General features: G+C 44.8%; 10 protein-coding genes across 10 annotated transcripts; 5 read left to right on the forward strand and 5 right to left on the reverse strand.

The window, feature by feature from the left end:
* Nucleotides 1–62: 62 nt before the first annotated feature.
* SAMD00019534_043440 (hypothetical protein) lies at nucleotides 63–2,374 on the reverse strand (the record flags this gene model as incomplete). The annotated part of the gene is made up of 2 exons (XM_012900849.1): nucleotides 63–1,794; nucleotides 1,989–2,374. Coding segments are annotated over 2 exons (2,118 nt in total), but the record flags the coding sequence as incomplete, so codon positions are not given.
* Nucleotides 2,375–2,999: 625 nt separating this feature from the next.
* On the forward strand, nucleotides 3,000–5,647 carry SAMD00019534_043450 (hypothetical protein; the record flags this gene model as incomplete). Its single annotated transcript, XM_012900850.1, has 7 exons — nucleotides 3,000–3,131; nucleotides 3,204–3,288; nucleotides 3,362–3,774; nucleotides 3,845–4,072; nucleotides 4,147–4,747; nucleotides 4,816–4,942; nucleotides 5,011–5,647. The coding sequence occupies 7 exons, from the start codon at nucleotides 3,000–3,002 to the stop codon at nucleotides 5,645–5,647; spliced, it is 2,223 nt and encodes a 740-aa protein (XP_012756304.1).
* Nucleotides 5,648–7,627: 1,980 nt separating this feature from the next.
* On the reverse strand, nucleotides 7,628–8,296 carry SAMD00019534_043460 (hypothetical protein; the record flags this gene model as incomplete). Its single annotated transcript, XM_012900851.1, has 1 exon — nucleotides 7,628–8,296. A coding segment is annotated over one exon (669 nt), but the record flags the coding sequence as incomplete, so codon positions are not given.
* Nucleotides 8,297–8,900: 604 nt separating this feature from the next.
* Nucleotides 8,901–11,671, forward strand: SAMD00019534_043470 (hypothetical protein; the record flags this gene model as incomplete). The annotated part of the gene is made up of 4 exons (XM_012900852.1): nucleotides 8,901–9,422; nucleotides 9,489–9,602; nucleotides 9,694–9,840; nucleotides 9,905–11,671. 4 exons carry the CDS (start codon nucleotides 8,901–8,903, stop codon nucleotides 11,669–11,671), a joined length of 2,550 nt encoding a protein of 849 aa, XP_012756306.1.
* A 2,488-nt stretch (nucleotides 11,672–14,159) lies between these two features.
* Nucleotides 14,160–16,245, forward strand: SAMD00019534_043480 (hypothetical protein; the record flags this gene model as incomplete). Its single annotated transcript, XM_012900853.1, has 3 exons — nucleotides 14,160–14,418; nucleotides 14,477–14,503; nucleotides 14,678–16,245. The coding sequence occupies 3 exons, from the start codon at nucleotides 14,160–14,162 to the stop codon at nucleotides 16,243–16,245; spliced, it is 1,854 nt and encodes a 617-aa protein (XP_012756307.1).
* A 1,073-nt stretch (nucleotides 16,246–17,318) lies between these two features.
* Nucleotides 17,319–19,901, reverse strand: SAMD00019534_043490 (hypothetical protein; the record flags this gene model as incomplete). Its single annotated transcript, XM_012900854.1, has 2 exons — nucleotides 17,319–19,741; nucleotides 19,859–19,901. The coding sequence occupies 2 exons, from the start codon at nucleotides 19,899–19,901 to the stop codon at nucleotides 17,319–17,321; spliced, it is 2,466 nt and encodes an 821-aa protein (XP_012756308.1).
* A 220-nt stretch (nucleotides 19,902–20,121) lies between these two features.
* On the reverse strand, nucleotides 20,122–22,894 carry SAMD00019534_043500 (hypothetical protein; the record flags this gene model as incomplete). The annotated part of the gene is made up of 4 exons (XM_012900855.1): nucleotides 20,122–20,845; nucleotides 20,916–21,283; nucleotides 21,352–21,831; nucleotides 21,899–22,894. 4 exons carry the CDS (start codon nucleotides 22,892–22,894, stop codon nucleotides 20,122–20,124), a joined length of 2,568 nt encoding a protein of 855 aa, XP_012756309.1.
* Nucleotides 22,895–23,117: 223 nt separating this feature from the next.
* SAMD00019534_043510 (hypothetical protein) lies at nucleotides 23,118–23,363 on the forward strand (the record flags this gene model as incomplete). Its single annotated transcript, XM_012900856.1, has 1 exon — nucleotides 23,118–23,363. The coding sequence occupies one exon, from the start codon at nucleotides 23,118–23,120 to the stop codon at nucleotides 23,361–23,363; it is 246 nt and encodes an 81-aa protein (XP_012756310.1).
* Nucleotides 23,364–24,030: 667 nt separating this feature from the next.
* On the reverse strand, nucleotides 24,031–25,338 carry SAMD00019534_043520 (hypothetical protein; the record flags this gene model as incomplete). Its single annotated transcript, XM_012900857.1, has 1 exon — nucleotides 24,031–25,338. One exon carries the CDS (start codon nucleotides 25,336–25,338, stop codon nucleotides 24,031–24,033), a length of 1,308 nt encoding a protein of 435 aa, XP_012756311.1.
* Nucleotides 25,339–26,136: 798 nt separating this feature from the next.
* SAMD00019534_043530 (hypothetical protein) lies at nucleotides 26,137–26,571 on the forward strand (the record flags this gene model as incomplete). Its single annotated transcript, XM_012900858.1, has 1 exon — nucleotides 26,137–26,571. The coding sequence occupies one exon, from the start codon at nucleotides 26,137–26,139 to the stop codon at nucleotides 26,569–26,571; it is 435 nt and encodes a 144-aa protein (XP_012756312.1).
* Between the last annotated feature and the right edge of the window lie 205 nt (nucleotides 26,572–26,776).

A 26,776-nucleotide genomic window follows, 5' to 3' on the forward strand; every position in this document is an offset into this window, starting at 1 on the left:
TTGCCTGGCCTGGCCTGGCCTGGCCTTGCCATTATTGGTTTGAATGATTGAAGTGATCACTTCTTGTGATGAATGAACTCCTCTGAATCTTCGATGTCTGAATAATCTTCCAGTTTGATGTCGTTGTTGAGGATGGCACCATGACCTGAGCGCGGAGTGTAGCTGAGGTCCTCGTCGTCATTGTCAAATGCCTCGCGAGTTGATGGGATGTCTAGACTCAGATCATGCATTCCAACAGCATCGCCCTCTTGTGGTGCGTTATGTTCGAGATAGGTTACGGCCTCGTAGTTGGACTCAAAGATCATCTGAGCTGTGATCAGATCGAATAGACCGGACTTCTTGAATGAGTCCTTGATCTTCTCGGACATCTGGACAAAGGCCACCTTGATGTTACGCTTGTGGTAGGCCTCCACCATCTCCTGGATGGTCAGCAAGGCACTGGCATCGACTTGGGGTATGTTGACAATGTTGATCACGATCGACTGGAGTGGCGTGCCGCCATTGCCAGCCTCGATCGCCGACTTGTCCATCATCTTCTCGATCTCGGCCAACAGTTGCTTGAACTGCGAGATGTTGGCAAAGTAGAGCACCTCGTCGATACGGATCAGGAGGATGCCCTCGATGGGCTCGGCCTCGGGGAACTTGCTCACGTCCTTGAATCGGTTGGTGCCGGGAACCCTTCCCAGCACACTATAGACGTGCGGCGATGATGAGTGGCGCAGCACCAAGAAGATGCACATGCCCAGCGAGATGAGCACGCCCATCTCCACCTCGAGCACGAACGTTGCCAACAGGGCAACCATGAACTGCGCAAAGTCATACCACGAGCGAGTCTTCCACAAGAATATGACCTCGTGGATCTCGAGCAGACCGAATGCTGCGACAAAGATGATTGATGCCATCGTGGCGTAGGGCAGGTACTTGAACAGACGCGTGAGGAACATTGAGGTGATGAGCAACAAACACGAGGTCAGGAAGCCCGACAGACAGGTCCTCGAGCCGGATGAGTCCTGGATGCTGGTACGTGGGATTGAAGCGTACACTGGGTAGGCCTTGAAGATGGAGCCCAGGATGTTGGCCGTGCCAAAGGCGACCAGCTCACGGTTCGAGCTGATTGAGTAGTTGTGCTTGGTGGCTAGGCCCTTGGAGACGGCAGTTGCCTCGACGAATCCAATGATCACAATGAGGATGGCCTCTGGCAGCATTGTTCTAAAGTGCTCGATGCTGAAGCTTGGGAAGGATGGCACGGGGAACCCACCGTCAATGAAGCCCAATACCTTGATACCCTTTCCATTGGCGGCTTCGAGGTTGCCCAACCACACGATTAGTATGGAGATGATAACGATGAGCATGATGTCTGGGATGTACTTGGCATTCTTGAAGCCCTTCTTCATGAGTATGGCCTTGACAAAGCGCATGCCAAACAAGAATAGGATGCAGCCAATCGAGAGGAAGATGGTGTGGTGGTCGGCCTTGTCGAGATGTGTGATGGCGTACCAGAAGCGCTCGTAGGGTCCTGCACCCGGATGCAGTTCAGTGAACTTGATGCCGAGCAGTGGCTCCAATTGTGAGATGGCAATGATTAGTGCCACGGCGTTGATAAAGCCTGAGAGGACCCAACGCGAGATGATCGATCCCATGAATCCAAAACGGAATATTCCAAACAGGAAGCTGACAATGCCCACCAGCAGTGCCAAAGAGTGCGCAATCTCTGCTCTATGTTCAACATCCTCGTCCAACAATATAGTTCCAAGCAATACCGATAACAATGCCTCTGGGCCAACTGCAAGTTGTCTAAATTTGGTGAATTGGAATCATGTTAATATTCAAGATTGATTGAGGTGATTGGAATAGTTCCAGAAGTGATAGATTGAGTGATTGGAGTGTTCGAGGGGTTTGAGTGTAGTTTTGGAATGGATCCAAATTGATTGAGTGTTTGAATGATGGAGTGATTGGAATGATTCCAGAGTGATTGAATGAATACATACTTGCAACCTCCCATAAAGGCATAGACAACGAGTGGCAACCAACCAGAGTATAGACCATAGATTGGATCAAGACCTGCAAGTACGGAATAGGCTAGGGCTTGGGGTACAAGCATTGTGGCAACGGTTACGGATGAGATAAGGTCACCGACCAGATCGTCCTTTGAATATGATCTGATCCACTTGATGATTGGTACGTATAGTGGCAGTCTTGTCTTAACAGCCTTGGCCAACTCAACTGGGTTGGTCAACTCCTCTTTCGTCAAAAACTGATCATCGACGTCCTCCTCCTCTGGAACGAAATAATGTGTCCTGTCCATGTCACTGTTATCTGCGCCACCACCATTATTTATACTCAAGTTTCCAGATGACTTGTTATGTAGCCACTCTCGTGTTGACTTTAAATGTGATTGATCCATTATTATTACTATTATTATTTATAAATAATACATATACAGATAATAATAGTATTGATATAAATAAGTGTAATGATGTAGTTGGAGTTGAGTCAGTGAAATAGGGGACGGAGTGGAGTTCTGACCTGGTGGAGCAATCTGAGTCTCGTTTGTAATTATCACCCCCTATTCTCACTCAAACAAATGCGTGATTGATGGTGGATGTTGGTGATGAGTGAGAAAAATGATGATTTTGTGTTGTTTTGCAACTTTCATTCGGTTTTTGACTAATCAAAATCCCCCCCAAATTTGCACAACCTCATCACCTATCATGGAAAGGTTACTGTTTGCCTGGTTTTTTCTAAGGTCTGAAAATCTATATATATAAAAAGTTTTCAAAGGTCGTTATTGGGTGATGAAGTACACTTGTAATCAAACTTGACCTCACTGTCTTTTAACAATTGTTCAAGATTGGGACCAAGCTCAAGATTGGTGGTCAACACTTATGATGATGTGTTGTTGATTATGTCAATCATTTGACTTTTTCTCGCTATTATCACATAATAATAATAATAATAATAAGTTGTAATACCAATTGACCAAATAACAATCATTCAAGATGTCAACACCAATGAGAGGATCACCAAAGGTGTCCTTCTATTCACATCATCACGATGAGTTTGAACATGATGAGCATGAACATGATGATGACCCTCAACATCAATTCACTTACAGGAACTACATGGAAGAGGTACTTATACTATCATGTTCATTCAATCAATCAATTGTTCAATCACTGACAATCATATGTATACCCAAATAGGACAAGAGTATCAATTCATTCACATTCAACATGGCCAAGCAAGATCAACAACATACATTCCAACGTATCATATTGACTAACGAGAGTATGTTCATCATCATCATCATTCATTCATGGAATCATTCCTCACTCAATAACTCAATCAATCAATCAAACAGATGAGAAGGATATCGAAGAGTATAGTGATGTGTGCATGGAGTTGTTAAAGATGGTGAACTTGCGTAATCGTTATCTGTTCCAGCCAAAGGTTTGGCACGCTGATACTGCACCAAGTGAGAAGCCTCCTTACAGTCCATTCCAGTCGCCAATTGACACACTATCGGAACACACGTTCAAACCAGTGAATGGAGTGTTCTACGTCTACAAGAACGAGGAGGAGATGAAGGCTGAGAAGCCACTGTTCCACATCCAATCCACCCTGAACTCCTACTACAAGGACATCAACAGGATGATGCAATTCTGTGCCGATGGTCCCGCCAAGTCCTTCACCTTTAAGCGTCTCCGTCTTCTCGAGTCCAAATACAACATGCACATGCTTCTCAACGACAGTGCTGAGCTATTGCATCAAAAGGTATGTGCTCGTGAGTTAGTGAATGACACCTGACACCTGACACTGACGCGTCCCAACAAACAACATATAGAGCGCACCTCATAGAGACTTCTACAATGTCCGCAAGGTTGATACTCACGTTCATCACTCATCGTCGATGAACCAGAAGCACTTGCTCAAGTTTATCAAGAGAAAGCTTAAGGATGCCCCCAGCGAGACTGTCATCTACCGTGACGGCAAGTACCTCTCCCTTTCCGAGGTGTTCAAGAGTTTGAACCTAAACGTCGACGAGCTAAGCGTAGACACTCTAGACGTCCATGTATGTCCATCACTCAACCCATTCAATCAATCAATCAATCAAAGGATAACCAACTAACTGTTTCGCATACTTAGGCCGACAACAACACGTTCCACAGGTTCGACAGGTTCAACTTGAAGTACAACCCATGTGGACAATCAAGACTGAGAGAGATCTTCCTCAAGACGGACAATCATATCAAGGGAAGATACCTTGCCGAGTTGACAAAGGAGTTGTTTGAGGACCTCGAGAAGTCGAGATACCAGAACGCCGAGTACAGACTGTCGATCTATGGACGCAAGATGAGCGAGTGGGAGAACCTGGCCAGCTGGATCATCGACAACGAGCTCTTCTCACCCAAAGTGCGCTGGCTGATCCAGATCCCACGTCTCTATGACATCTATAAGGAGACGGACAACCTGCTCAGCTTCCAGGTGTTCATCTCCAACATCTTCCAGCCTCTGTTCGAGGCCACCAAGAACCCCCAGGCGCATCCCAAGCTGCACATGTTCCTGCAGCAGGTGGTCGGCATCGACTGTGTCGACGACGAGTCCAAGTTTGAGAAGAAGTTCACCGAGAAATTCCAGGCACCAGGCGAGTGGACCAGCGAGCACAATCCACCCTACACCTACTATCTCTACTATCTCTATGCCAACCTTTACACTCTCAATCAGTTTAGAGAGGAGCGTGGTCTAAGTATGTTGTGGCACCATCAATCAAACCAACTCCCTTGCGCACACACTAACACTACCAACACTTTACAGACACTCTTGCATTGAGACCTCACTCTGGAGAGGCTGGCGAGGCTGATCACATGGCTGCAGCATTCTTCTTGTCACATGGCATTAACCATGGCATCAACTTGCGGAAGACTCCAGTACTTCAGTACTTGTATGTTTTGGATATTTGGATTGATTGATGATCAACTCACTCACCCAACTATTCAATCAATCATACAGGTTCTATCTCACTCAGATTGGTATTGCAATGTCACCTTTGAGTAACAACTCATTGTTCCTGACGTACTACCGCAACCCATTCCCAGTGTTCTTTGCCAGAGGACTGAACGTCAGTATCTCAACGGACGATCCTTTGCAGTTCCACTACACAAAGGAGCCGTTGATGGAGGAGTACAGCATTGCCACGCAGGTGTGGCACTTGAGCCCTTGCGACATTTGTGAAATTGCGCGCAACAGTGTCCTGCAAAGTGGCTTTGAGCACAATGTCAAGTCACACTGGCTGGGTGCCGAGTACTTGGACCCTTCAAAGAACGACATCAAGAAGACCAATATTCCAGACATCAGAGTATGCTTTAGGAATGAGACACTCACTGAGGAGTTGCATCTGATCTACAAGGCATTGAATGTCTCGCCAAAGTTCAATGAGTTGGACGTCTCCTTCTTGACGTCCAAGTTACCAGCGGATATCATTCAAAAGAGCAGCAGCAGCGTGGGCCATCATCAACATCAACAACAACAATCTGGCAATGAGTCCAAGCCGATCCAGATACAACAACGACCAAAGGCACCAGTCATCCCCCCAGCGCTCTCGCTCAATGTCTCATCCACCAATGAGCAAAACATGTCAAAGAAATAAAGTTTTGAATGTAATAACTCTTTGTTGGTAATAATTCTTGTTGCACGGTGTCCATCCATCCTCCAATAATTGGTAGAATCAAATGTTTGAGGGCATGTCTTTCAAGATGTCCCTGGGATACTCGAGATTGGCCAACCATCCAGCACAGTTTGAGACGAATCTTGAGGTGCCACATGTGTCCCAGTATTCGTCATAAAGTCTTGTGAAGCCTCCATCCATCATCAACCTTGCTTTGGTAACTGGGTCTTCAATGGCTGCTGTAACAAGTTTGTTATCTGAACCATAGAGTACCTCAACCAATCCTTTTCCTCTGAATTGACTTTGATTGATTGTGGATATAGTGTTACCCTCGTACAAAGTTGAGAGTCCAGTCATCACCGAGTGGTTCATGAATCCAGGCTCTTGAGATCTCATGGTAAGTTGAACAATCTGGCAACCGTGATAATTTCCCTCCAAGCTAAGTCCAAATCTCTTTCCAATAACATTGGCATCCGCTACAAACGGTTCATTGCCACCCCATATGAAAAGACCATTCCCATTGTTGAAGTGAGCAACGATCAAATCGATTTGATTCTTTGATAGTCTTTCTCAATAGTCACTGATTATCCATACTTGGCAGTATTTAGAAAGGAATCCAGTAGTGATCTTGTTGAGTTCATCTTTGTTCAATATATCCAGGGCCGCTCCAATCAGTTTCATTTCAAGTTTGAGGTTGGTTAGAGGTATGTCCGGTAAATTATATAAGTCCAATATTAATATTGATGATCCTCTCAAGCCACCATCTCTTATAAGTCCTCTGTCCTTTGACTCTGAGTTTCCATTCTAGTCCAAAGTTTCTTCAGGATGAGAAGTTGTATGAGCATACGGGGTATAGGCTTGATGGATATTTGTGGATTCATTAGCAAGGAAGTAATTTCTTTTGCCCATTGCAACAACAAACTGCTTCTCAATTGCTTTGAGATTCTGAGGATAAGCCCGTAAAATGTAAGATCCATCCAGGATGTCCTTTGGAAGTTTGAATTCTCCATTCTGGTTTGTTTGACCCTTGAATTCTACATTCTGGACCCCACCTTTGATTTGCACCAAGAGAACTTGACAATCTTTTATTGGCGGGCATGAATTGTGAGTCACACTCACAACCTCTGGGATTAAGACCTCTTCATCAGGTTCTATTAAGATTTCCTTCCCACCAATAAAGTTTCCATCTTTGTCATAGAGTTTGATAATAAACTCTCCATAGCTCTCTGTTAGATATGGCTGTTTGACAATGGGAACTATCTCATTCTTATATCCTCCCGTTGGATCAAGGATCTCGGAGGTCTTTATGAAAGTGGTAGTTGCTACTCCATCAGTTTTGGTCCACTTAGTCTCTTTGACAGGAAGTAAGGTAACGATGAGGTCTGGACTTTCTGACTTGATGTAGTTTCTAAGAAAATATTCATCATACGATTTTGACTGTTGTTATTGAGAATTATCCTTTTTGACATTGTATTGTAAGAAAATAAATTATTATTATTAATAAGGTGAATGTAATAATAATTATAATAATGGTCCCCTTTTTATTACTCACTTATATATATCAAAGTATTTAACAAACTCGTTTTGATGAGTTCCTTAAGTGTTTCAGTTGAAAAATATTGAATCCACTCGCTGGTCAAATTCTATTAATAACTTTGTGTGAGTAAACTTGATATAACAAGTTGAGTATTCAATCAAATAATTATATATATATTATATATAGATAAGATAATAGATAGATAGATACAAGATAAAATCCATATTTGTTAATAAAATCTATTATCTTGTATCTTGAATTTGACTGATAATACTAAGTTTATGGTGATGCCAGAAAGGAGGTCCTTTCCGCAAGGCCGTCGTTTGAGTTTGAGTTTGAATATCATTTATTGTCGAGGGCCAGGCAAGACCCACTCTCTATGAATGATCGAATGAAGAGATTGAGTGCGCGAAGCGACATCAAAACACTTTGGAAATCAAATCATTCGACTCTGGAAGTTTTTTTTTTTTTTTTTTTTGACTAGAGTGGAAGTTTATTATTATTGCAAATAAATGACGCCAATACTTTGCCTTCCAGAGGATGGCATAGATGTCTTTCAGACTGAGGGTGACACCATTGCTATCCAAGAGAGGTACCTTGTCGCTATGGCTGGAGAGGTGGGCGGAGCGGAACTCCATCCAAGGTGTGTGGAACTTGCGGAAGAGGCCAGTGAACTTGCCTCCCAGGCGCTTCCTGGCGTTGCGGTGTTGAGTTCTCCACGAGTCCAGGTAGCCATGGGTGAGATGGGCTGGGGTGTTGAGGAAACGATTGAACACCCATACCTTGTAGGCAATTGATCTGAGTCCAATGTCCCAGAGGTTGAGGCAACTTTGATCCCAATGGAAGCCGGCGCGGTCCAGTGCCATCGTATTGATGAAGCTGGAGCCGTAGGCGGTGGTCTTGGGGGCTGAGATGAACCATTTGGTGAGGTTTTCGATCTTCTTGATCTGCCACTTGGTCGGTGAGTCCAGATAGAAGTGGTACATCAGAGGGGGGAGGGCGTAAGACTTGAGAGCTGCAACCTTGGACCGCAGTGTGGTGCTTTCGGACTTGGAGTAGATGCCCTGCTTGGTGAAGTTGACGCCAAGTACCTTTCAGGTTCGGTGGGTAGGGGAGCTCAGACGTTGGTGCATCGCCCAGGACAATGTTTCTGGAAGTTCCTCATTTTACAGTTTGGTGTGATCAAAGTACTTAAAAAGTTTTTGGACTAGAAGGGTATCGATCCCTTTACCTCTCGCATGCTAAGCGAGCGCTCTACCATCTGAGCTACAAGCCCTTGATGTCCGAAATTATCTGAATTAAGGTTTTATGCGATCTTTTTGGGGGGGTTTTTTTTTTTTTGAAATTTCAGACTTTGGAGATTTCATTTTGACTGCTTTGTCACACTTCATTTTTTTTCAATAACTTCTTTCAACTTCTCCCATCCCTTTATGGTGACGATTAACTATTGCCCCAACAACCACCCATCCAAAACAATAGGGCAGTCTGACTTGTCAATATCTTCCAACCCACGCACTCCAAAGTCTGAGAGATAGAGATACAATCACCCCACATTCATACATTCATTGACTCATCACCATACTTGTCCACGTCGACGACTATCCATCCAACAACACACTACATCACTGTCTTGTATATCTCGTTGTTTGTCTCTATTACTACAACTACAATTAATACTACAATAACAGACAACATACAATGAACTACTTCAACATACTTCAGAATGAAGATGAGGATGACTTTGTAATGGTTGGCAGCGGTGAAGCTTCAACTAATCAACAACAGCAGCAAAAGGAGGGTACAGAGGAGGAAGGTGAGATTGTAGAGTCTTCAACAACCAACAATAACAATAGTACAGCATTTGGCAACAATGCCAATAACAACAACAACTTCAATCAAAACAAACAACCTCAATATACAATCGACTTGCAATTGGACTTCTCTCAGGATGCTGCATTGTCTTCAGCCGATCTTACAAAGACGTTTGACGAGTCATGGGTACTGTGGTACGACTCCAAGTCCAAGGTGGAGCCAAGGGAGAAGTCAGAGAACAGCCAGTACTTGCAGAACATCTCCAGACTCGGTTCGTTCAACTCCCTAGAGGGCTTGAAGCAACTGTGGAGCAGTTTGGAATCACCAATGAACAGTAACATCAGTATGTTCAAGGATGGAATCGAGCCAGCCTGGGAGGATATCAAGAACAAGGATGGCGGTAAATATGTAAGTACATGATATCTCTATGTCTTTGACTCTGACTCTAACTCCTTCTTCATCTCTCACTCTTAGTCTGTAAATTATATAATCAAGGACAATGAGGAGTACACCAAGATGATCAATAGTTGGTTCACTCTGGTCACCACTGTCGTCTTCGCTTCACAATGGGAGCAGTATGAGCAAACGGTATGTTGTCCCAAGTGTTGTCATGTGACCACAAGATCTCTCACTCACTAACTCACTCGTTCGCACGTTCATTCATGACACGATCATTTAGAATGGACTTGTGTTGTCATTCAGAAGCTGGGGAGCAAGCATCAACATTTGGAACAATGAGTCAGAGAACCAAGAGAAGGTCCAAGCACTCAAGGATGGTCTTCAGAATATACTCAAGTCAAAGTACGCCAAGTACTCTTCGCACAACGTACGTAAAGCAATATCTCCTTCGTTCATTCAATGGTCTAACATTCCAACAACAACTATTATAGAACACTATACTACTCAAGACATTCAAGAGGAATGATGAGTTGAAGAAGAAGAAGAACTTCAAGACATTCCAAAAGATTGATCATCATGCCAACCAGTGGAATGAGCTGAATGCTCATACTGGAGCATTCCAATCAAGGAATCAAGATGGTTGGATCAGTAACGACTCGGATCACTCGAACAATACATTCGCGAGAGGCAACAACAATAACAACAACAGCAATGGTTCATGGACCTCAACTGCACCCAATCAACTCAGAAAGTACAACACCAAGCCACTCGCTACCGTGCAGCAGCAAGCTGTGCCAACATCACCCGAGATCACACAACCTGCCGAACCAGCGATCCCCGTTCCAGAGATCCCAGCAGGAATGAACGCCTGGTCCACAGGTATCCTGCTCGGAAGCGAGCCAGTGCCCCTACAGACTCCCTATGTTGCCAAGGCCCAACCCGTCGAGCCAGCCAAGACCGCTTCATCGCCAGTCGTCGAGCCAGCTGCACCAGTGCCAGCAGGTGAGACAGTGCCAGCCACCACTACAACCACCACGAGCAATGTAGAGACCAGCCCTGTTGTGACCCCAACTGTTGTTGTTCCACCCAATGTCAATGCCTGGGCCACTGGCTTGCTATTGCCAAAGTCACCAGTTGTTCAGTCCACCACCAGCAATGAGACTGTCGCCGCTCCAACCTCTGTTGCTGCTGCTGCCACTGAGAGTACCACACCATCGACTACCAGCCCAGTGACGACCACTGGATGGTCTGGATCAAACAAGATCGTTGAGCAGCACAAGAAGACAGGAAAGAAGGATGATGAGAAGGAGAGAGTTCCAGATAAGTCGGTCGAGAAGACATCGGCTACAGCTACCAACACCACCTCGTCAGTTGACAAAACAGAGAAGAAACAACAGAAGCAGAAGCAGACAAAGTTGACATCATCCAATGAAAGCAAGGCACCATTCTGGGAGGAGTCGGCAGTACCACAGACGACAACGACTGTTGTCTCACCAAGCACAGTCACTCCAGCTGCAGCAGTTGTCCCAACCAAGGAGACCAAACAGACAAAGCAACCAAAGCCAGTGGATGCACCTGCACAGCCCACATCCATTTGGGCCAAGGAGAATGTGTTGAGATTGATGGAGACTGTCGAGAAGGAGAAGGCCAAGGAGGAGAAGGTCAAGCCAGAGCAGGCTAGTGTTGTCGTCCAACAGCAAGAGACTGTTGCTGAGGCACCCAAGGAGGAGTCGACCCGAGTCACCATCCAGATCAAGCCACAGACAGAGTTGAAGAAAGTTGAGGTACCAGCTGCACCAGCCAAGGATGAGTGGACACCAGTCGAGGAGAAGAAGCCAAAGAAGGAGCGCAAGGAACCAAAGGAACAAACAAACAAGGAGGAGAAGGTTGTGGTTCATCATCACCAGCAGCATCATCAACACAAGGAGGAGAAGTCATTGATCCGCACATTGCAGGTGGAGGAACCAATCGAGTACAATACACCATTGAAACAACAACCAACAAAGAGCACAACATCACAGACCTCAACAACAACAACAACAGCGAACAGGAACAAGAGCAGTGGTGGCAAGACATCGCCCAATACCACCTCGGCAAACCAATCAAATAGCGCCCTGACCAAGCCCAAGGCAAAGCCAAGCAACAAGCCAACAGCGACAACCACCACCCCGACGGGCATCGATTCCAAACTCGTAGGATTCATTGCGATGTTTGTTGCACTCTTACTCGGCCTACTCTTGAAATACTTCCTTTTCTAGGCTTCCACCACCCCCTTTACACAACTAGATAGTCAAACATCAACAACACACAACACCCAAAAGATTCCTCCAATCATTCTTGTTGAATAAATGATTGCAGAGCGTAGCTACAATCCTTTGATTTGGCATGGGCGTCCGACGTACGTTGGGACCCGATGCAAAGACCCCCAATACCTTATGTTTTGTTAAGGTCAATGTCGCTTCACCATCAAATCGGTATTTGTTCCGCATTTTCAAAGGTCAAGAGATTTGTAAACTCAATGAGGCAGTTGATTGGTTGGGACGTCCTGATAACAAATCACCTAAACAATTCTTATTAATACCAACTAACCATGAGTATGAACATCAAACAATTCAATCATTAATTTTTTATTATTACTAATATTTATAACAAATAATTATGAGACACTATTTACTATCTATTACTTTGATCATAGTATCTGTAGTACTAGTAGGAGGGGCAAGTTTAAATCGTAAGTGTTACATATAATTATTAAGTTTGATAATATAATTAATAATCTTTATCTTAGCCAACCAAATATCTAGTTTAAATTTTAAACTAATTGACCATCAATTTTTTAATTATAATTTCTACTCTAATGTTTATGGAGGATCGTATCTCTAAATCCAAGATGAAAATAGAGTCTTGAATTTTTGGGGAGAGATGTTGTTATACCAATGGTAATCTATCTGATTATTACACATTCGATAGATTCTTTTCTTTATGGGAAAGAGATCCATGGGTCGATTATCAAATGAGGTATGACCTATCATTGAATTTTTTCCCAAAGATAGATTCACTGGGAAATTCATCAATCAGATTTCTCCGATCCGATCAATCAGTAATTATCCGTTGATCGGATACATTTTATATGGAACCGGTAACTTGTACACTTTTATATTGTGACCTCGAATAGGTTTCAGAAATAAGCGATCCGATCCGGTCGGAGGGGTCGGGATCAGGGGATGGGTAACAGCACCCATATGAAGGAGATATTGAGTGGCATCAGTAGATTGGTAACAGGACACAAATAAGCCCTAGCTCTGGATATTACAACATTGAATCCAAAATTGTTGTCAGGCAATGACATTGTTAATGAATTGACATGTTTATACATTGATTTTGATAGGAACAACAGAGGACTTTATTCGACGTCTATCATCTCGGTGTCAGTTACAATGGGACGATCAATGTGTTGGGCGTGTTTGGAGATTGTTATGTCCCAATGGTCTAACTCTTTGTTGTGCCACACATGTATGACGCCAATAGGAGAGGATGCATCGGGCACAGGTCGTTCTTCTCCCCTGGTAAAGTGCACCACCCATGCCTCTTTGGTCTTCAATGTCTTTTGGTAGGCTACGGTCTTTGTATAGAGCTTCACAATGTCGCTATCCCAGGTGTTGGCCACCAGCTCGATGATGCAACTCCAATTGCCTCTTTGGATGATCATGTCTGCCTTGTACTTTTTGGAACTGATGGCGCAATGACAACTTCTTGGAGGCGACCCTCTTTCTTCGCTCCATGATTTGATGATGGTGAAGAGCTCAAAGTGGTAATATCCGCACACAGCTGTCTTTGATACGTTTGAATGCCGCTGGTTGCATATGTCTGTCTTTAGTTTTGATGGCAACACCCTTGACTGTAAAAGATCCACTGTTGTCTGGTGTGTAATGTTCATTGGTTAGTTTCAGGTTGACCTCTCTCGCTGCACTGTTGGTGGAGATGTAACAATGATCACCTTTGACGTTGATACGTACATTGATCTTGTCCTCAATCATGTTCTGGGTATACATCTTGCAAGCAGTGATACAAGCATTTGTTCCACACCGTCGCATCCTCCTGCCTTTGTCTTTGGCTTGTGCACACACATGAAGAATATCTTGAACGTTGCTGGCTCTTCGATTGGTGCCCCGTCATACTCTTGAGGTTTGAACATGTTTATTGGATCACCTACCTTTGTAAACTTGCCAGACCGATACTGATGGTTGCCATAGTCAAGCACAACCTCTATCCTGGCATTGGCGCCATACTCCTGAGAATGTTACTATCGCGCTGTGCAATCCTTTCAATGTCTGCTCTGGTGTAGTTGCCATTCATCTTGATCAGTGTCACACCTTTCTTCTTCAGTCTGCGGCCAACTTCTGTGATTGATCTACTCATTATTATAAAACCATGATCTGGATTGATAATACTCTTTGAAGGAACCCATCTTATATCTATATTATTAATTATTTTTATTTGATTTATTCCCAAAGGAAGTTCGAGTTTGTAATTTTGTGTGTTACTTAACTTGTCTTCAACACACAACTCTTTCATTTACTTCTTCACTTCCTATCTGTTTTTACTTATTATCTCACTCAACACACATATCACAACTTATCTCTTCATTATCACATCATTATTATCTCACAACATCTACACATATACTCACAACCTTGTATTCCAACAACAACTCTTATTACTCATACTCCACACTCTATTCCAATCATGACCATCTTTGTTTGGATTTACCTCACTGACCCATCGTCGCCAGTATTGTTCAAGGCTGGTGATGATGATTTTGTGTCCGATGTCAAAGACTATGCATTGACCAAGTTCGGTCCCTTGCAAGGGAAACAAGTTGATGCTTTTGATCTTGTTCCCTACTCTACAGATCAAAATGCCTCCCCTGTACTGTCAACTCAGACTCCTTTGAGTCAACTGGTACCTCTAGGCAAGCAAGGAGCCCTCCAAATCATATTGAAGAGTAAGTACAAACAATATCGACGCAATGTCTTCATTCAATACTAACATACACACTCAAGCCCCTGCTGCCATTATAGGATCACCTCGTAAGTACAAACACGCAATATCGGACAAGAGAGATGCGCATTAATTCTAACATTCTACTTTCCTCAGCCCGTGAGTTCTTTGCGCCCGGAGTCCCAAAACCTCCATACGTATATATCATAGGTAAGCACTTTGGTTATGACAACTAAATATAATAATTAACAACTCTTCTGCAGATGGCGAGGCTTCACCAAAATCAACCCTCACATATGATGGAATTCAATTCGCTGACTCTGGCATTGTTAAGAGAGAGAAGACAATCAAGAAGGTCATAGAGGTGGTCAAATCAAACAAGGTCACACTCCTAAGAGCTCCTCCATACACTGGCAAGACCTCCCTTGGCCAACTGCTGGAGCAGCACCTCAAAGAGATGATTGTGCTCGAAGAGAAGAAACGCCACTATGTCAGAAGAATCTCATGGACTGCACCATCCACATCATTGGAGCAGCTTTGGTGCCTCTACACAGGCCAGACACTAAATGAATGGTTGATGATATCCAAATTTCGCCCTGTGTATCTTATCATGGACGAAGCACACTCCATCTTCTCGGAAGAGAGCGAGTGGGGCAAACTAGTATGGCCAAAGATCAAGTCCACAGAGTCAACAAATCTTCACATCATACTGTTGGCAGGCTATGGAGAAACATCGGTCAGCTCCATCATCAGCACACCATTGGATCTAAAGAGCTCTCCTCTTGCTTCTCTGGACATCAACTCCCTTCTCCTTACACATGCCGAGTTCAACGAGATGATCAACAACAACTTTGACAAGATCTATGGTGCACCCATTCCAACAACCGCAGCAGAGTGGATCTATTCAAACACAAATGGACATGTTGGGCTGGCCAGAAGAATAGTGGACGATCTCAAAGGCAAGTTCGGAGAGAAGCTTCGCCTACTCGCAACTGGAAAGCTCGAACTACAACAAGGCGATCCAACTCTCGAAGAGTCTATCATGAAGCATCTGTTGTCAAAGGACCTTTCAGACACGATCAGTGACTCGAGAGCAGCACCCCTTGTCAGGAAGATGTCTGATGATCAGTTAACCATCTTGGACTCTGTTGTCAACGGAGCCTATGTCCCCTCCGATGCTGATACCGTACCCTTGTTCACTCTCATCAAGCATGGATACCTCACACGTCAAGGCAGTAATGTGATATTCCCCTCCCCACTCTACTACCGGTGCTACTTTTCTCAGCGATTCAAGGCTCCAACCTTCAGTGACATCATCGTTAAAACGAGCCAGTTCGATTTTTTCGTTGAAACATGCCTCAAGTTATTCAGGCCCCAACAAGTGTCAACTCGATTCTCCAGACATGTCAAGCTTGGCAATCAAACTACACAACCTTTGGAGGTTGTCTGGCAGATGGAGTTCTACTACGCATCATCTCTCATTATTGGTCCAACTGAAGTTGCCCCTAGCGTTGGCAGAGCTTTTGGATCAAGTGGATTCTTGGACTTCTACATTGACACCATTTACAAATGGGGGTTCGAATTGGTCAGCGAAGGTTCCGACATTGATGAACACATCAGGAGGTTCGATCCCTCATCGGGCAGATATCGCAGCCTTTTGTCGATGATCAACAGATGGGCAGTTATCGACTTTAGAAGTGCCAAGACATATGAGAACAAATCTCTTACGGTCAACGATAGCAACCTTTGGGTTATACTCTACTCTGAAGATTTCAAGACGTACACTATCCATCGACATGGTCAACCCCCAAAGGTCATCCCCTCTCCCTAGACAGTCTCCTCTCCACAATATCTTTACCATATCTGTTTTTATCTCTATTATTAATCTATTATTATTCTATCTATTGTAGAAAGAATAAAGATAGTATAAATATAAGTTTTGAAGCAGCATTGAAACTGTATTTAATTGGAAATGAAGTCGCGATAGCGACGTAATGTGAGCGAAGCGACAAAGCAGCAGCGCGCCACGAGCCATCAACACACACGTCGCCATTACAGCTGTGATGATGGCAATCGTTGCACCATCGATATGTGCACTTCAAATCAAACTTGCGTCCATACCAATGTAGAATGTGATGATAAAAACCAGTTCACTTTCGACTACTGTCTCCCAAGCACTGGACTCTGCAAGCACGTAGCCAACGAGACAGCAATCGAGTTGGAGTATAAGAGGAGAACTACTTCCGATCCCACCCAAGTGATTGCCAGCGGCCCAGGTCTGCAGAATGGATTCATTAACCAAGTTTGGTTGTGAGAACTATGTTGTAACCATTTCTGGTACTACTGGAACAGTCATTGTTGCCAACCTGGCCTATTTGTCAAATGGTACCTACCAGTACTCCTTCATTTCTACCCTCGTCCAAGACCTTGTGCTGGAGATCAAGATAAATGGAACTAATATCAAGAATTCACCATTTTGATTGACATAGACGGTGCTGACAATATCAAGTCCACTGCCTCAGGTCTTAGTTTGGAGCGTGTCAAATTCGGAGAGCCAAGTTCAATATCCAAGCCCGCAACAGAGATGGTGCGATCATGACCACTGGCGGTGATAAATAAAGTATTACCTCAGTCCTTTTGCGAGTTGGAAAGATGTATCAAGACATCCTTTATTTAATAAAGTTCCAATCCCTCAATCCATCCATCTATCCATCAATACCAATCAATCAATCAATCAATCTACGATCCAATATCCACCTGTTATGTTGTTCAATCAATGATTGGTTGGTTGAACTATACTAGGAGCTGTCTATCTATCTATCTTGGGTGGCTCTATAATCATTCTATCGTTTTGCCATTTGTTGGTCGTTAAAAAGGGACCGGTCGGTCTTATCCTTGATGATGTTAGTATCCTTCAAAGAGTACAGCACCATTTGAGCATCGATCCACACGGTCATTATCCTTGATAACGGTCCAGAAGTTGTCCTTGATAGAGTACACTTGATTGCCATGTGCTCGACCTCCAATGAACATTAGTGTAGTCTTGTTGTTGAATAGGATCATGGTGTACTGATCACCTGTGATGAAACGATATGTTGGTGATTTGTGCAATGACTTGTGCAGCGTTGTGATTGATATCGTGTAGAAGTAGTTCTCGGCGTCCAGTATGTAGATGAGGTCTTTGCCATCGAAGCAACAGGCCACCAGTTGTTTGGTAGTTTTGGTGTTGATACGACAATCATTCATCACCAGAGTTAGCTTGCCAGAGTCAGGCGTCACCGCCCAGATGGCCAGCTCGTCCGACGTCTTGGACGACTCGGCATTGGCACCCACCACATAGATGAGGCCGTTGTGGAAGAAGGCGTACTGGCCCGACCGGCTGTACTCAAACTCGCAGACCCACTTGAACTCCTTGGTCTCGGTGTTCATGCTGACGACGCGCAACAATGTGAAGCCGTCGTACTGTCCGCCCACCAGGTATATCGTCTTTCGGTTGTCGTAGCAGGCGGCGATCGCTTCGCCACCCTTGCCACCGTAGATCTTGCCCGTGCAATCGAGCTCTATTCTCTTGCCCTTGTAGTAGCGCGAGTACGTGTCGGATGATGTGCTTCCTCCAAACACATACAGGTAGTTGTGTGTGGAGATGACCGAGTGGATAGAGTACTTCCTCAGGGAGATGTTGTCCTTGACGCCAATCTGTGACCACCTCAGCGTCTTGAAGTTGAACAGATAGCCACCCTCCTTGCCCACGGTGAACACCTTCTCGTAGGTGTACGAACTGCTGGACACACTGCTGGTTGACAGTGAGAGCTCCTTCATGAGCCTGGGGTCGGTAGCGCCACTGCCAGTGCCCCTTAGCTCGGTCGATGATGACGACTGGCTTGTGCTACTACTCTTTCGTAGGTCTCCTGTGCTGCCAGAGCTCTTCATCTCTGGAGTGTTACGTGATGATCCTGAACTTTTCAGATCAATTGTCTTCAACTTTTTAGAAGGTGATTCTCTGTCGCTATTTGTTGAGTACTTCTCATCAGAGCTGAATCCTGCAGGCCTGCTACTACTGCTTGTGTTGTTTGTGCTGCTTGTGCTGCTTGTGTTGTTTGTGCTGTTTGTGCTGCTTGTGCTGCTTGTGCTCGTACCTCCGTTGGTTGTGCTGCTACCGCTTAGACGCAAATTTATGTTGTTACCATTTGTTCCATTGTCTCCATTCTTGTTGTTGTTGTTTTTGTCGTCGTTGTTGTTGTTGGTGGTGTTATCTCTGTTTATATCATCCAACATTAGTGTGTCTGTGTTGTTGTTGTTGATGCTATTGCTGCTGGTGATGACGTTGTCGGACTGTGATGGTGATTTGAGCTCGAGCTCACTTGATGAAAGTGGAGGTGAGAGTGTGAAGAGCCCTTCATCGCTGTTCATTGATGAGTGCATCTGTAATGTACGCTCGATAGTGCTACTGCTTGGCTCGCTTGAAACAGTACTATGTTTGTCCGAGGCAACTATTGGTTCAAATACTTCGATACTATTGCCACTGTTGCCATTGCCACTTCCATTGCCACCTGCGCCGTCACTACCATTCAGATTGCCATTCGTGCTGCTGTTGCTTGCGACAATGGGGTTGGCGTTGATGTTGGCATTGTCATTATGCTCAACCAAACATAATGGTTGGATTGTACCAAGGAGCGTCTTGAGGTATACTAGCTTCTGGATATCCGTGCCGATGGTGTAGCTTGGAGGACCGTTGTTGCTGTCCGTGATGGACATGTTCTTGTGAAGGTCCTGTATCATCTTGAGTGACTTGTGCTTGTCTTTCTTGGCGTTAGTGATCAGCACCTCGTTGTTCTCGCCCATGAACTCAAACATTGAGTCGGAGCGACGAATCGACTCGAGCATTCGGTCGATGTTGATTTCAAAGTCACCAGCGTCATTCTCGAGCTCGTCACTCTGGTCGAGTTCGCCAAACTTGCGCTTCAAGGTGGGGTCGTCACTGCCACCAGCACTTCCACTGCCACTGCTGCCATTGTTATTGCTACCGCCGCCAGCAGTGTGGCTGTCCATCGTGAGGATCATCGTGTTGATGTCACGCGTCTCCTTAAGCATAGACACAATGGCATTCTTTGTGGCCGTCTTGCTGTTGGCCAGTTGGCTGCGCACATCCAGTGTGAGCGCTTCGATCACCGCCTGCAGCTCGCCAAACAGCTGACACAGATGCATCTCAATGAGGTCGTACTGATCGATGGCGTATTGGAATCGTTTGATCTTTGTCCAGAGGTCTGTCAGACGACTGGTGAACATGCCCTTGTAGCTCTCTGTCGACAACAAAGTATCTACATCCTCTATATTATGTAATTTATGAGTGGATATCATGCATTTGGGACAAACCATCTGTTTGCAATCTGTACAAATGAACTCTAATATCCTATCATGTTCATTGCATAACATATCTGTAGTACTATTATCTGCTGTCTGTTGTTGTTGTTGTTGTTGTTGACTCATCCTACATAATCTAATCTAATATTGATATTAAAGAATAATAATAAGTAATACGAATATAAGTATATAAGTATTTTGTGTATCTGTATCTCTTTGTTGTTGGATTGATGATCAATGTAGAATGAACGCGCACACCACACTCACCACAACAACCACACTTTCGTTTTTGTAAACACCACCCATAATTCACGAATTTATTACATTACGGTGATGATGGGCGAATTCAAGCAGGCCCAAGACCAGACCCAGAAGGATCAGGTTTGGTCGACACTTCCACTCCGACCAACAACTCGTTGGCCTTGCGTTGTAACTCTTCCGACTGCTTCTCGAGTAATACTCTCGCCGACTCTATGATCCTCTCAACAATCCTGGACATGTTGTTAAGTTGCTTGACATGCATCATGATCTGAGTCTTCTCGGCGGTGGCGATCGACTTGACTGTGGTGAAGCCAGCGTTGAATAGGGCGCGAGCACGTGCCTGTCCCACACCCTTGATCTGGACCAGCGGGATAATATCGGGCTTGACGCCAGAGTCTAGTCGATGGATGTAGGAGTTGATCAACACCTCGAGACTGGACCATTGGCATTTGTTGCAGAATGATACGACCATCCATGCGAAGCATCCAGATGTCTTGAGCAGGTTCTGCAGGGTGCCCTTGCCAATGTTGTAGTTAGTGGCCACCATGCCCAGCGGCATCTCCTTGATCAAATCGCTCATGGCCAGCGACCAATAGAATCGCAAGTATTTGTTGAGCACTGATTCCTCCGGTGCTGCTGAAAAAGAGTTGTTGTACAACCTCTCCTGTATGAACTCTGGATCAACTCCAATGTTATTGGCAATTGATCTGTCCACCTGATCCAGAGAGTTATATAGATTCTTGAATCGTTCCCAATATAACATTTCATTGTATAACTTTGGTAATCCAAACATTGGTGTTGTGATGTAGCTACACATGTTGGCGAGTTAGTGAGTGGGTTGGGGGAGGCCATTGGATCGATGGGCGAAGCATAACATACCAGAGATGAAGGTCACCCCACAGGACGACACCATTCCTTTGGGTCTTCTCGAGGTCTTTCTTCACAATGATTGCTTCCTCCGTGGACAATGATGATCTGAATGTCGCGTCTCCAAGTCCAGTTGATTCCCATACCATATCGATTGGTATCTCCTCTTCTTTGACTTCAATAACTTTGTCCTTGCAGTCGTCTACATCATTGGACTCCTTCTTCTCTTGTATGAATGATTCTTTCCTCAGCTTGACCAATGCCTTCCTGAGCTCACTATAAATATAATCAATTGGTGACTTTGAATTGAGTTTGTTTGTCAATGCTGGCAAACATGTGAAGTAAAATGTACATGTAATAAATTCGTATATCTCTTTGATCTGTTTGATTATGACGAGGGTGTAAGTTGACGTCCATCCATACATGTGGTCCACAACCACACACATACCGTTGTGGCTATCTTGGCAGCAACACAGTCCAATACAACTTTGAGAAAGTATTTGTCGTTCTTGGCATCGGCCAGACCTGATACTACAGGGTCGAGATCGGATGACATGATCTTCTTGGACGTGGTGTAGTCGGTATTGTTGAGACAGTAGAGATAGGACTCACCAGTGTCATCTATTCCAGCACGTCCGGCTCTGCCTGCCATCTGTTTGTACAGTCTGGTGGTGATGGCACTGATCCCCATCTTTGGCGAACGAATGATTACGCGTTTGGCGGGAAGGTTCACACCGGCACTCAGTGTCGAAGTGGCACAGAGCACGTTGATGGTCCTCTCCCTGAATGCCTGTTCAATGATCTCACGTTCATCAATTGTCAATGTCGAATTGTGGAACGCAACTCCATGTTTGATCGTTGACTCTAATATCTTGTCCATGTGTCCAAGTGCTTGTAAACTACGTATTACTCCTCCCTTCTCCTCTTCCTGTGCGTGGGTGGGAGTTAGTTAGTGATTGAGTGATAATGGAGTGGGAGTCGCCCACTAAACATACCTTGTGATTGGCAAAGCATGCCAGCTGGCTGGATATGAACTGGGCTACGTCTTGGGTCAACTTGATTGATGAACAAAAGATGAGAGCTGAGTGATCTGGAATCACTTCTTTGACCAGGGACACGAGATACCCATCAGTCTTGCCCAGCTTCTCATAGTCAAACATGATAGTCGGTTGTTTCTTTGAGTTGGGAGGTGATGGAGGCTTCTCAGCCACTATCACTTTGGGCGTATCGAGCAATCTTGTAGTGGTTTGATCGACCACCTTGCCCTTGCGCTCATAGATGTCCTTGTTGTACGTGAGAAACTCCTTGAGCTCCACAGGTCGGAAGCTGTCCTCGAATAGACCGCCTCTGAACCACTGCTGCATGAGTACAAGGTTTGGGATGGTGGCCGACATGCCCACGACCTGCACCTTGCCCTTGGAAACGAACAAAAGCTTGGAGATCAGCAGTTCAAGCAGGACACCACGCTCGCCATCGCCCACCATGTGAAGCTCGTCCACTACAACTGTGCCTAGTTCGTCCAATCGCTTGTCCTCTATCAATTGATTGATAATCATGTTGGCCTTCTCGATGGTGCACACAATGATTCCTTTGCCAGGGGGCACGGGCACCAGACCCTGCACGCCGTAGTATGCCTCGACCGTGAATCCCAAAGCCTTTCCAAACTCGACAAGGGCATCGGCCTTCTCCATAACGATACTGACGAATGGAAAGATGAACAGCGTCTTCTTCTTCTCCTTGTGAACACTCTTGATGAGTATGATCTCGGCCACCAAGGTCTTGCCACCCGATGTCGGCAACGAGTAGATGAGGTTGGAGCCTTGTAGCAGACTGGGGTGGGTGAGACATTGCTTCTGCCAGTTGTATAGAGAGTTGATCTTTCGCTTGCGATAGACCTCTGCCACTGCGGTTGGTAGTCCAAACTGTCGGCAAATGTCCTGGATGTCGTTGGACTTGATCTCCATCGCCTTTGGCACCGATGGCGGTGTCATCTGTGACTGAGACTGCGCTCTGATGTTCTCAAGTATCTCTGAAAAGTCTGGAGTGAAGGTCTGATTGCTCAGAGGTGTGAACTCGCTGAATTGACTGGCTGGAAAGTAGWGTCCTCATCGACATCCTCCACAACCTTTACCGGAAGTGGGGCTGATGTTAACTTTGGTATTTTGTTGGTACTAATGCTTGGTAAACTTGTCCTGTTGTTCGGTGTTTGTWAAAATGGATAATGTTGGTGTTGTTGAAGGAGGAGGAGGCGTTGTGATTACTGTTGATGTTGTCGTTGTGGTTGGCTTGGGGAGGAGTGATGTTGTTGAGAACTCTTGCTTGAGTGTCTTTGGCGGCGCTGGAGTCTGCCAGTTTGTTGTTGTTGATGTTGGCGGCGGAGGTTGCGGTGGTCCTTTTGGAGGTGATGGTTGCTTAACAGACATCTCTGGTTTGATCGATATGCTGACAATTGGTTGTTGATGATGAGTACTGGGAGGTATCTGAGGCACTGGCTTATGGTATGAAGTAGTGATCGATGAATGACTCCCAATCTTTGACATTGATGTTGTATTGTTGGTGAAACTAGAGCCCTTGAACATACTACTACTAGTAATACCCTTTTGTGGCCTTAATCCAATATTCGATTGATGAGGTATCAGGTACTTGCTACTAATCATTCCTCCATGTTGTTGTTTGTGAGTTGATGTGATCGATGATGAAGATGTTGAAGATGATGACTTTGATTGGTGAGGTTGATAGACACTACTACTGTTTGTCGTCGATGCACCTATCATTGGTAATGGTTTGGCAGATGTTGTGATTGGTACATGTTGTTGTGGCTGGAATGTAAGTCGCGAAGATGAAGGTGATAGTAAACTATTGATCTTAAGTGTCTTTGTTACTGATGATTGATTGTCACCACCAATCTTATCATTCGTAAATGGCAATGATCTCTTCATTGTCAACATGTTCAACAACAACTAATAGTATGAATGCACCTACTTCATGTCCTGCCCCTGTCTTGTCATCCACCTTGTCATCTGACTTGGTTGAATGAACCACAAACTCAAAGTGTTGGAAACTTCAAAAGGTGTAATTCTTGGAAACAACACACTTCAAGATTTGAGTCCAACTTGTTTCGTTTACTTTATTGCTTCTTCTTGTTGTCCTTGGCTTGTTGGTTGATAGCTGGATTGATGAGCATTGGTGGTGTAGGCGCAAGCATTATTGATGCTACTATGAGTACATTGCAAATGAATAATAGTATTGAACTAAAGTCTGTCGATGGATATACATTCCAACAGTACTCGATGGCACCAAGTATTGTGATGCGAAGTGGTACTGGAAGCATTGGACAATGCCACAGGAGGAAGGCCAATGAATGGAAGTACCATAGATAGAACTGATAGTGCAGTGATCGCGAGAATGTCATGCCTACAATGTTGGCCGTGAACATCAATGTGACGATGTAGTCGGGTGATAGGTAACGCTTGGGCTGTGATGATGGCGAGCTGAGACGGATCGAGTTCAGCAGTCCACCCTGTGCGCGACACCACTTCCAGACAAAGAGTGAAAGCACGAATAGGTGGCAGGCAAGCAGTGCGATGGCCCATGGCTTGGAGAGGAACACGTCGACGGGCACGAAGCGCCAGTTTACCGTCCACTTGTACATGAACTGGCGCGAGAATTCAAACGCGCGTGCTACATAGCCAACAGGGTTGCGCATCAGGAAGGGCACTCCAAGCAATACCTGAACGATGGCACAGATGGCCAGACGTGGCACAGTCTTGGCCACGCCGTATGTCTGCAGAAGAAGCAATAGGAGTGCGGGGGCGAACAGCAACAGGTTCATCTTGATGCCCACGGCCAGACTGAAGAAGACGCAGCCGATCGACCAGCGATGACGTGTGAAGAGGTAGAGCGCCACATAGAACAGGAACATTGATATGCAGTCGTTGAACAGTCGCAGGCCAAAGATTGAGTGGATGCGCTTGGAAAGAATGAGGAAGAGCAACACGTAGCCTGGGACTGATCGGGTGCGCTTGTAAATGGCAAAGACGACGGCGGTGAATGCGACGCAGAGCGCAGCAAAGATCCATTGTGCACGGCGGATGTCTGTGCCGTTGGAGGTGACGCTTCGCAGCAAGGCAAACACGTAGATGAAGCCCGCGGGATAGACCACGGGGCCTGTGCTGCCCTCTAGCTTGGTGTAGTCGCGTTCGCCATTATCATAGAGTTCAATCTGTTGCATGTATGTCGACCAATCTATCTCTGTATAAGGCACCTTCAAGACGACCAACACATTGATCACCACCTCTAGCAACAATAGAATCGCGGCAACATATCCCACGTACTTCTGTTCAATGAGGAATGACTTTATACGACCAACAAAGTCTGATGGTATTGGATGTATAGATGATATTGATTTTGCTGTTGTTGTTGACTTGGTCTTCATCCTTATAATATATATATATCTATCTCTTCAATGAATGAATAAGTGATTGGATGACAAAATTAGAGAACTTCAAGTTTTGACTTTAGGATAGTGTCGGGTCATTGACCAATGAGAGAAAGACACCCTCTCTTGCTTTGGCATAAAACATGTTTATGAATGACCATTTATCTGATCAAATGTAGAATGGTTAGTGCGTAGACCTTGACCCATGGGACAACACCAAGGACTCTAGAGTTAGTATTAGTCCTTTCAGCAACAATGCAAATGGTGTGTGTGAAGTTGAGCATTGATGAATCAGAAAGGAAAGTAATCTCACCCTCAGTCAGTGACTTGAAAGAATGAATGAACGAACAACACCCCCAAACGAAAATGGTTGAGTTGTTGTGGTTGTGACCGCTATCCAACTTCATTCATTCATTCACACACAAACATCAACATCAACATCAGCAACAACACAGACAAACAATAACAGGTGGTCCCTTTTCCCATAACACGGTATACTTCATTCACTCACTCACTCACTCACTCTTATATATGTTATAATACAGATACAATACATAAATATTATATTTATTAATTAAATTATAACAATCAATTTATCAATAACATTGACAATACATGACTCTCAAGGAGATTGATCAACATAACTAACATGGTTCAGTGATCTCAAACAATCAATCATTCATTCATTCAAACATACAGCCAATCAATCAAAATCAAATCAATCAACTGCAACAATAACAACAAAAACAAAGGAATTCCTTTATATTGATGGAAACTTCCTTCCAAAATAGACCAATGATCATTGAGGAGGAGGATGAGGAGGATGTGAGCAGTGGCAGCAACAGTAATAATGATGGTAGTCACAATTCAAGCTTCACTACAACCAATACTAGCAGCCGATACCTCGGCCAGGACGATCCAAACCTCTCCCGATCATTTGGCAATCTGAGACTGCGACGACGCAACTCGACAAACGTGTCGCCTCTGACTGGCAGCGGATCATCACCTTATATAAACACCTCATCCTCAGCTGTTGTACCGCCACTCCTAAACAGTCCCCGGACATCAGCCTCACGCAAACACATCCTACACAACGCACTCGACAATGATTCATTCTTCCAGCACCAAGACACCATCACTGGTATTGGTGCTCCGATTCAAGAGCCACAGGATACATCCATCCAGCTCTTCACCTTCTCAAACGTCACTCAGCTTGGACATAAGTTGTAGGTACCACTCACTATGATTGATTGGTTTGATTGATTGATTGATACTAACTCCTGAGGGACCCTCAGCCTAAGCTACACAATCTTTATATTTGTATTAATGTTCTCATGTTTATCTGTTGGACCACTGTTATGGTTGGACATATCTAATAGACCTGGCTGCGGCTGGTGCAATGTAATCAAACTGGAATGGATCATCAGTCTTTATA

The sequence above is a fragment of the Acytostelium subglobosum genome (genome assembly GCF_000787575.1).
Source record: "Acytostelium subglobosum LB1 DNA, scaffold: scaffold7, whole genome shotgun sequence".
NCBI lineage: Eukaryota > Evosea > Eumycetozoa > Acytosteliales > Acytosteliaceae > Acytostelium > Acytostelium subglobosum.